This window comes from Monopterus albus, unplaced genomic scaffold (assembly GCF_001952655.1).
Source record: "Monopterus albus unplaced genomic scaffold, M_albus_1.0 scaffold6.1, whole genome shotgun sequence".
Lineage (NCBI taxonomy): Eukaryota > Metazoa > Chordata > Actinopteri > Synbranchiformes > Synbranchidae > Monopterus > Monopterus albus.
The window spans coordinates 2,911,637-2,922,318 of NW_018127886.1; the positions used below are offsets into that span (position 1 = coordinate 2,911,637).

Consider the following 10,682-nt stretch of genomic DNA (forward strand, 5'->3'; position numbering starts at 1 on the left):
ACCTCTGTGCCCTTGGGGAAGGTGTGGGGGCTCTTGGTGCGGAAGACATGGCCTACCACAGAACAAGGAATAACTTCATGCGGTAGACATGGCCTACCACAGAACAAGGAATGATCTCCAGCTGACCCCCACACTGCCATACCTGTTAATCACATTTGACACAGGAAGCAATCGAGACTAACTTGATAACAAGAGGGACACTTACATAACATGCAGAACTTCAAGAGTACAGATAAAATGTCTGACCCTGAAAGACATCTCCACATTTTCACCACCCCAAATCTCCATCTTGTCATCGTATGTTCCAATGTGTTCAAAGTACTTCTTTGAGATGGAGAAGAGACCTCCAGCAAAAGTAGGTGTTCTAAAAGTTTCAGGAACAAAAGCTTCAGCTACTGAATTGAGTCAGGATGTTTTACGTGAAACCAACATGAGTTTTCTTACTTGACAGGGTACGTTTCATCCTTGCGCAGCTTCTGGGCATCCTCAGGGATCGCCTCCCAGCCAAAACTCAGGCTCCAGTCAAAGTTACCTCGGTTAACAGCGCGGTTGGTGGCCACAGGCTTGCAGAACTGAAAAGTGTTGAGGTCAATGGTGCTGATCTCTGGACTAACCACAGCAGTGGGTTCTTCAACAATGCGGGCCAGCAAGGGTTCTAGCCAGTCATGGAAACACTCACCTAGATAAGGGAGAAACAGAGATCACCTCATATTTCCCTTCTGTCTCTGTGACATAAAAATTAAGGTACTGTCAACAGTCAGTGCAGAGAGTTATGAAGGGGTCATAGCTTGGCTGTCTCCACTATACTACATATAGCAGCAGCTTTGGTCCAAAGTACAGTTTGTGCAGCAGTATTGCCAGTGATGAAAAAGCAATAAAATGTGTCTAAAGTGGCAGAAATGCTGAATCTAACTGAAATACTGTATTAGACAAACAAATCAGCCAAAATATGAAACAAAACAGAGAATCACTGGAAATATTAGATGCGTTCTTGTAGTAGCATAAAGTGACTTTTTGGTAAAGATTAAAAGCAACTAGAATTGATTATTGTAATGCTTTGTATGCTGGCATTCCCCAAGGTTTGTTATCCAGACTTCTGATGGTTCAGAATGCTGCAGCTCATCTTCTCACAGGTACTCCATGAACATATTACTCCTATTTTGGCTTCATTTCATTGGTTCCCTGTTCACCAAAGGACTGATTTTCTATTATTGTTGTTTGTTTTTAAAGCTGTTCACCTTGGAGCTTCTTCACCCTCACAACTTAGGAAGATCCTTGAGATCTTCAAATCAGCTGCTCTTAAAGGTTCTGAGAACTAGGCTTAAATCTTGGGGAGGTAGGGCTTTCACAGATTATGGAGCAGTCTTCCTTATACCATTAGATCTGCTCCAAATTTGGCCACCCTCTGCACAAAATTAAAAACCCACCTGTCCTCTAAGGTGTTCAACAAAGGTTTTATTCTTCTGTTTTTTATTCTCTTTATTATTATTTTATATTACTGTCATTGTATTCAATTTTTCCCTGCCTACTTCATTTTACCTTGTATGTTTTATCATCAGTTAACTTTGTGAAGCACTTTATTTACTTAGAAGGATGCTACATAAATAAAGATTGTTGTGCTTTCCAACTCATTAATCCCTAACCCTACCAGTGCTACTGACAGACACTGAGCCACACACAGCTGCTTAACATAGCCGTAGTTTGGGTAATATTTCTGAGTGTGTTTTCTCACAGTGTGCGTCGAGAAATGTGAGAACTTCGCCCTGAGCAACACTGGCGCCCAGCATCCTGGCCGTGATGAGACCCTTCCTTTCCTGCTGCCGCACTACACGGACGATCTTCAGTTGATGTACATAATCCTCCAGCTGGCTCTTTAGGTGCTCTGTAGGAATAAAACAACATTACTATTCCCGTCTTGTCTTCAATTCAAACAAAAGTTGCCCAGCTGGAAATGTCTCCATAGGTGAGGTTTTTGCCCTCACCTATGGAGACATAGTGTACAGTACAGTGTGAACAGTTACTATTTGGTTACAAGTAGAACAAAGCACACCTTGAACCACACTAAATATTGACGCTGGGTGTTATATAAGAGGTGCAAGAGACATCAGACGTACAAGTTGTCAGTGAAACAATTGTTTTCAGCCTAGTATTTAATAACAATACCTCGCTGCCCCAGAGAAGAGTCAGAGACCACAACCAAAAGGAAAGCAACGAAGTGGAAACACTATTGGTAAAACTAGGTCACACTTCCTTTCAAATACCATTTATAACCCCAATTCATGCTACTCATGTCTCAGGCTTCTGTGGAAGTGAATTTTCCATGCACATGTCACAAAGCTTATTACAGAAAGCCGTTTCTCTGATAGCAAAAAAGGGAAGTTTGGTACAGTAGGAAACATGCAAATACTGCTGAGGGAAATGGCAAATTATTTTAGGACACATAACTGACAAACAATATTTCAAGCTCAGCCAACAGGCCACTGAAAATTATTTATACACACTAGATGCTGTATCTAATACTGTACTGCAGTAGTACGCATAAATTATTAGGACTTAAGAACATTTTTATGTGTGTTTTTATCCTGCTGGGCTAGTTAGTGTCAACTGTTATTCACTGTGTTAGAAGAACAGCTTGTAAATAGAAAGGCAATCAATTATTAATACATTAGAGGACAAAAGTTTTTCTACTAATTTAAGTACAGCTGCTGTAATTCAACTTTAAAGCACTGAAAGTCACTCAAATTCACTGACATGATGTGACAGCTAGAATATTAGTTGCCAGCACCAGTAGTATTGTTTCATTGAGTATTAATGTCTTATGAAAACTGAAAATTATGTTTCTTTTATAGTATAAAAAAATTTATAGACAACACTTACAGACTATATGTATATGTGACATTTCCCAACAGTTATCTGGCAAAAACTTTGCATGTGAAGTCACTTAACGAGTTGGAATATAAAATGCAAAACATATTGTTTTATATGGCTTCTTTTATCACAGCTGCTCTATCATGGTTATAAACTCAGTGCTCAAATTTGTATTCAACTGTTAACTCTGTTCCCTCTTTGCCCATATGGCAAATAAAGGTCTCCCTACGTTCCCGCTACTGTGTTTGCATACTGCTGAAAATCCCACGCCAACACCCTTCTGTATGATTTTTTTTTTTTCAGCCATGCATATAAGTGACTGGCCTGCTGCCCTAAAAACTATGAAGATCAATTTGATTAAAGGATAACTTGTCTCTTGTGTGAATGTCCCCTTCCTACAGTTTATCATATTTAAGAAATAAACCACAGGAGCTCTCCAGTCATTTTTTCATGTTCGTTAAATGTCTCTTCACTGTGAAACATTTTTTTCTATTGCTAGAAATATAAAGAGTATGGTAACTGCTCTTCTGTACTACTTTCTCATCTGTGCAATGCAGAACTGGCAGTTCTCTACCTAGTCAGCTTGTCTGTGAAATTTTATTTACAATCATTTAACTACCTATCAATCAACAAGTCTTTCGGCAGCAAAGCGACTGAGCTTACGAATTTGTTCCTCATTTATGTGTGAATGAATAAAGTGATAAACCTCGAGGGCCTCTCTGTCACCCAACTCCTAAACAAGGCTCTTGCTGTACATTCTGCTGTCGATGAACCTTAAGAATATGTTTTGCATTAGTGCATGACAGCATTTCTCCACACCTGCAGTACTGGCGTCATCGACCAAGATGATCTCTTTGAGCATGATAGCAGGAGACGTGTATAAGACGCTGTAAACCGTCCTGAGGAGGGTGGACCAAGCTTCATTGTGGAAGACTATAATAACACTGGTGGTGGGCAGAGGAGGACAACGACGAAACTTTCTCTCAATGCACCTGAGTGAGTTGGGCCATGTCAGAATACAGAGACAAAGAAATATGACAGAGTGAGAGGAATATCTGATTAAATCAAAGTCACACAAGGTCATGCAGAGACACATAACAGACCGGTTTTCAGATATTCAAGCTATCACAGTAACGCTTTATAAAGCTGAGAGTAAAAATAAATAAACCAGTTGGATTAAATGCCACCTGTTAGATCTACAAAGAAATACCTTAAAGCTTAAAAGGAGTGCGACAGGGAAAACGATTAACAGTCTCAATTACGATGGATACTGTCATGTATACACTGCTACTCTATCCTCAGTGTTTGCGTTTACAGAAGGATTAGGACTCTGCTACATGTTTTTACAAGACAACAGTGAGCTCAATATGAAAATGATTGTGAATTATTTACCAGCCTGAGCATGACCTCAATTGATTTGCATAGTACTATCTGACCTGCTGTGTAAACATCAGCACATTTGTTGGTAAAACAATGATTAGTCTAAACTTTTTCAGATTATTCTGAGAACATGTTCTTACTCTGGAGCCCTCGTGTCTTCCCCAAGACTACGGCTGAGTGAGATGCGGTCAGAGGCAAACTGGTTGAAACAGTGCCGTGTCATGCCCTCCTCCTTCTCTTTCTCCTCCTCTGGGGTCATGTTGTCTTTAATGAAACCCTTCCCATCAGCCCCAGGGCTGTTGGGGTCCTGTGGTGGTCTTTCCAGGTGAGGTTTGAGTTCATCCTGAGTATAGAATCCAGCTGGGCAGTTGACATTCTGGGTGGGCTGCATCTGTAATGGTGGTGGCTGTGGAGCTCTAATCTGAAAGCTGATATTGTTGACGACGTCTCGTACCATGACTATCACCTTGTCCTTCTTGTCCACCAGGTCCTGAAACCATGGGTCCCTAGCAGATGAAGGGCCAACATCCCTCTGGAGAACCACAAGAGTCATCATGAAGAGAGCCCCCCCAAGGAATACCAGTTTCAGGGGGGACATACGCCGACGTAGAAACATACGCATATTTGAGAAAAGGTGTTGATCTTAAGTCTGTTAAAACAGAGAAAACAAAATCATTTCTCCAGAAGCTTCAAAATGTTTGTGTAGGTAAATGAAGGTTTTAAACAAGGTTTCAAAAGCCATCTCACTCTAATTCTTACCTACCCTTACTTGCCGGACATTCAAGGAATTAGTTCCCTTGAACTGGTTTGTGCGTCTTGTTAAATGTCATAGCAGCAGGTGTTAGTCAACCTTACCCATCCCATTTTTGTCACTTTAAGAAATGTTTCCATAGGACACGTAGAAAGAACAGGGAGGGGAATGCGAACAAACATACCACACCTGTTAGTAAACCCCTGAACTCACCTGCTCTGGTCATAGTCCTCCAGAACCCATGTAAGAGAGGCCACTACACTGCTGGCTCAACTTGCTATGCCACTTATTAAGCAACACGCAGTACCTGGTGTAGACACCTCACTGGTAATGATGTCACCTGCTACAGGAAGTAGTTTGCTACTTGGAGCATGACAGGACTGTAACTTCATTCAGCCTTAAAAACAGCAAAGAACATTTGTGCCCTTTAATTAGACTCTTACTTGATCATAATTAATTTACTCTATTCTTAAACCAGCCTCCTTAATAATTGATTCAAGAGGACACTCCTTTGGTGTGGCAGAAAAGGGAAACAGTACACTCAACAGTTGTGTCTAATAAGCTGTTAGTCCAGTGCTGTGGTAAACACAGGTAGGTCACAGGAAGAAATAGAAGAATATGTAGTCGGACAACTTTCAGTGGTATGTGGACCTGTAAATCTGGATAAACCATCAGGTCCCTATAGTCCGACTTTTAGTATTTTCAGGAGGGACCAAGGATGCTTGTTAGGATTATCATTTTATAAATGAATAAATATTCAAGCTTCTCTCCTGCGCGAACAAACTAGTACAAGCAGACAATGCAGGGCCAATAGAAAAACGCTGATTACTATAACTTGTAGACCTAAACGCAGTAACCATGAGCAAAATGAAAGAGGAAGAGTTGGTTAGAAATATCCTGCTTTCATTCAGTCTATGTATTTCACCCCAAACATCAGACACGTAACCCATTCCTTATTCCTATAAATCACATATTAGACATAAGCGAGCCGATAATCTGTCTCACACGTTACATCGAGACGCTGTTAAAGGGTTTCTACTACTTCAAAATGACGCCGCTTACCTACAATAAACTGCCCAGGAGTCGTGGCTACACCTGCTCCGATTGTCTCAGTATTTCTTTATTTGCTTGGAGAGTCGTTCCGGTCGGATGAAGTTGAATGAATCGGGATGCAACAGGACCCTGGCCTCTCGGCTTTTCCTTGGAACCGAACAGGTGCCATTTGTTGAAGGGATGAGTTAAAGCGAGTCCCCTGCTGGACGCGTGCGTGCGTATCCGCGCAGTGCGTTAAAGGCAGTTCCTTTACAAACGGAGCACGACTTCCTGTATTGAAAAGTCATAAAAGTATCACAAAATGACACAAAATAACTACCAAATAAAACAAACTCAAACAACAAAATGTTTTAAAAACATTTTGTACATTTTACAATAACCTACTGTGCTGATAATTATGCACAAAATAAAATATATAAGCTATTTGATATACATAAACCACAGTGTAAATGAATGAATATCACAGACACGTGTTCCTGTATCATGAGCCCATTACACTGACACTGGCGTTTTTAATCAGGGATTAGAGGAATTTATGTTGCTTAATTAACGTTCAGCACAGAGTACTGTTAAGTGAACATCGCCATACCTCAAAAGAAATGCATTATACATGTGCAAACAATTAAATACTCTCCCCTGTATAACCATCTTGCAACTCTAGACTGGGTTATTCAAAAAAGGAGAAGGCAGTGTCTCTCAGGTTACTGTCAGAGGGAGAAACCTTGATTACAGGTCGCTGATTGACATGAGAGCTAAATTAAAGAAAACACCATTAAGCAGGGGAAATAAACTGAAAGAAGAAGAATGGATTTCCTATTTTTGGTTCATTGTTGGGGTTTGATGTCCAGTTATTCACTGGACTTTTCTAAAACAGCAGTAATCAAATATGTTTCAGTAGGTGATGTCCTAGTTACTATTTTTAAAATAAAATTTACTCTCTTTAGCTACTATAGAGAAAGATAATCAACAAAAAACAAACAAAACAAAGACAAACAATGCAAAAGCAGCCATTTATTAATTTCTTATGGGAGGGGAAAATCATAAAATCAATCATTGCACTATTACTTAAACTCAAGAAAATGCAACAGTGCTTAATTAATGTTTCATTTTAGGGGCAGACAGGGACAAGCGAAAATACGGATTATTTTGTAGCCTATAAAGGCAACATTTTTAGGCTCAGACAGAAAAATTAGCATATAAGCACTAAAGCTCATGTAGAAGTAGTCCCTTCACTTTGCACTAAAAGTGGACTCCAATGATTCTGACCTCTAGTAAAGTAATTTGGCTCCCCCTTCAGTACCAAAGTCAAATTAAGGAGTGGTTTTTGTCAGTATCAGTCCCATTGTGGACAAACGTATTCCTTATTACATACATTCATATGATTATTGTTTTGAACAGCTAATTATAGGGAGACTCAAGCCTCCATGTGCCAAATACAACCAATTTAGTGGTGTCAGATATAAAGTTATGCAAAGTTATGAATATTGGTCTATGAAGTGAGCTGACCTTGGAACTGCATAATGTCAAGGCAATACTTGTGAGCTGATAAATACAGTTAATCCTGAAGCTATCAGGAAACCAGTCTGTAACACAATCCAAAATATACAGGTCGGAATGAAATCAGTCAAAAAAAAAATCACAGTCCAGTAAAAGGCGCAGTATTGTAGATATATTTCTCTTCAAATGATCATTGTAACACAAGAAATTAAGAACGGACAACCCCAAAGAATATAAAACATGCCTTGCAGCAACCAGTTTTCTAAGAAAGCACTGTCATACAGTATCATAAAAACCTCACAGTGAAAAGTTACAGTATGCACCTTTATGGATAACAATCAGCATTCAGTTACATGTGCTCACACCCACAGTCAAATACCCATACATACTGTACTCACACACACACTTATATAAAACACTTCATTAGAGTTAACAATCTCTCCTCAGTACCATGGTGCTAACACAACTGTTCTTCCTTTGTTTCATCTTGTTGTTGGCTTGAGCCAAAAATACACTGCAGGGAGCGAGTAATCAATCACCCATCTCATTGAACCACAAACAGCTCCTGTCCAGGCCGCAGCCCATCACAGGCTGGAACGCACAAATAAAAAAAAATAAAAAAACAGAATTCCAAGCCAAGGTTGTAGTGAAAGTTTTCTATCTGTGTATGTGTGCGTGCGTGTTCTCTTTCATGAAACAGCTCACCACAAAACAAGTGTTCAATGACAGTGATGGCCCTTGCTGTCAAAAGATGAATAAACTACATAAGCCTGCTGTACTTTTGAACAGAATCATAAGCGTGTGGTTCATATTAAACATTTGTTCTTTGGTCATGTTTATCCTTCATCTTGTCCTTGCATATTTTCTTTAAGTAACATAGGTTTGTTTTGTTGTATATATATATATTCTTATTTGTACAAGGTCATCACAAAAATCCATCTGCCAGAAAATAAATAACGACTCCAGATGAAATACTTGTACTATTGCTTATAAACACAAGCACAGACACTTCCATCCTAAGGCAACTGGGCTTTGTGATCTCTCGAGCAGCTTGGGTAAAATCCTTCAAACCCCCTACATGTGTGCATCTGAGTATGTGACGACATACAGCCCGGCCGAGCCCGTCTCTGTTAGTCATTTCCTGTGCCCAGTGTATTTGTACCATGCTTTGGTGCTCAGTGCCAAGCTGACCATTCAGTCTCTATGCAGTCTTGGGAGTCCCTTTGCGGTCAGCCAGTCTGTTATTAAGTGCCAGGGGGGCCGCGGGTGAGGAAGTAAGTGGTCATCTCCCCCTTTCCCTTCACCTTGACAACACCTCGACAGTCCAGCTGGTATCCGTTGTTGACCAGCACATGGTACAAGTCTGTGGTCACCTAAGAAAGGACACAGACATTTGACATCAAGGATGTGAGACACAGAACCATACACAGGAGAAATGCTGCCAGTCCTGATTTCACTACGATGCAAGGATAACATACAAACTGGAATAACATGTATAAATAAGAGGTTTAAAAAGTACATTTAATATGAAATTTGACTAAAATAAATCCATAGTTCAAAAATAAATTTAGATAATAATCAGGAAGTCATTCGTCAAGCATGAATGGCAAATATTCACTAACTCCAACTTCAAATGTAAAGATTTGCTGCTTTTCTCTGTTTTGCAGACTAAATATCTTCTGATTTTGCATTATTAATCAGACACAACATGCTATATGAAGATGTCTCCTCAAACCATGGGAAATTGTGATTGACATTTTTTCACTAGAAAATTAATCTGTTTAAAACTATGAAACTATTTTAAGATTCACTTCACCATTAGAGTTATTTAGTCAAGACAAATGTCAATTATATACTGAGTATTGCAAAGCATTTTGATTTGCAGTAGCTCAAATTATACAACAGATGGCAGCACTGTTCTGACTATAACCTTTTCAGCTGGATCTCAGTTGAGGCCGAAAAATTACAGCACATTAGTTCGGTGTTACTAACACGCTTCAAAATGTGTGTTCATATCTATTATACATCAGTAAGTAAGATGGTAAATACCACTGTGGAATCTTGTCCTCGTCTGCTGCTGCTTTGAGGAACATGTGATGCCTGCTTTTTGTGTTTAAGATTTGCCTATCAAAGATTATATTATAGTGGACGAGCAGTTGCCCGGCCTCTGCAGGAGATTCAAATTTAGCTTTTTGCCCTCCTCCAGAGGGACTTTAGAGAACCATTTATAGTAGAGAACAGCACATCCAGTGCTGATAGGGATTCTTGCCCAAGGGCACCCATACACACCGGCTGTCTCAACCTAAATCCATAAACTGAAGGACTAATTGCACTGATGTACTGTGCACTGATTACATCTGTACCCCAAACAATATCTATCTGTACTGTTATGTGCTTTAGGGCAATAAAGATCTTATAAGTTATTTATCTGTGGTGTGGACATTTTTGTTCACAAAGCAGAAGAATTTGTGCAAGAGCTGAATATACATTAGTGACACACTCTTTAATGTTGGAATGACTAGTTACCACTGCAGCCTCTTGTGAACATAAAGTTACAAAATGATGAGGAGTTAGGTCTCTGCAGTACCTGGATGTAGTCTGGTACTCCTGTGCTGTCCATACGGCTGGCCACATTCACTGTGTTCCCCCATATATCATACTGGGGTTTCCTGGCTCCGATCACCCCTGCTACCACGGGGCCCATATTCAACCCTGAAAACAAATAACTGACTATGTTACATTATATTAGTTACACCATATTAATACAGTGCCTTGCGAAAGTATTCGGCCCCCTTGAACTTTGCGACCTTTTGCCACATTTCAGGCTTCAAACATAAAGATATAAAACTGTAATTTTTTGTGAAGAATCAACAACAAGTGGGACACAATCATGAAGTGGAACGAAATTTATTGGATATTTCAAACGTTTTTAACAAATAAAAAACTGAAAAATTGGGCGTGCAAAATTATTCAGCCCCTTTACTTTCAGTGCAGCAAACTCTCTCCAGAAGTTCAGTGAGGATCTCTGAATGATCCAATGTTGACCTAAATGACAAAGGATGATAAATAGAATCCACCTGTGTGTAATCAAGTCTCCGTATAAATGCACCTGCACTGTGATAGTCTCAGAGGT

The 10,682-nt window shown here is 39.7% G+C and overlaps 2 protein-coding genes across 2 annotated transcripts in view; both read right to left on the reverse strand.

Moving 5' to 3' along the window:
- Nucleotides 1-2: 2 nt before the first annotated feature.
- Nucleotides 3-6,329, reverse strand: galnt6 (UDP-N-acetyl-alpha-D-galactosamine:polypeptide N-acetylgalactosaminyltransferase 6 (GalNAc-T6); the record flags this gene model as incomplete). Its single annotated transcript, XM_020615437.1, has 8 exons — nucleotides 6,062-6,329; nucleotides 4,389-4,897; nucleotides 3,688-3,860; nucleotides 1,733-1,882; nucleotides 445-679; nucleotides 247-364; nucleotides 94-142; nucleotides 3-52 (listed from the first exon to the last, which is right to left on the reverse strand). Coding segments are annotated over exons 2-8 (1,257 nt in total), but the record flags the coding sequence as incomplete, so codon positions are not given.
- A 650-nt stretch (nucleotides 6,330-6,979) lies between these two features.
- The window catches only part of LOC109968886 (adenylate cyclase type 6-like), a 33,956-nt gene continuing 30,253 nt past the window's right edge, over nucleotides 6,980-10,682 (reverse strand). Inside the window, exons 23-24 of the mRNA XM_020615446.1 lie at nucleotides 10,137-10,261; nucleotides 6,980-8,922 (exon numbers count right to left, since the gene is read on the reverse strand). Of these exons, the coding sequence (XP_020471102.1) occupies nucleotides 8,794-8,922; nucleotides 10,137-10,261 (254 nt within the window). The 3' untranslated portion in view covers nucleotides 6,980-8,793. The remainder of the gene's footprint in view (nucleotides 8,923-10,136; nucleotides 10,262-10,682) is intronic.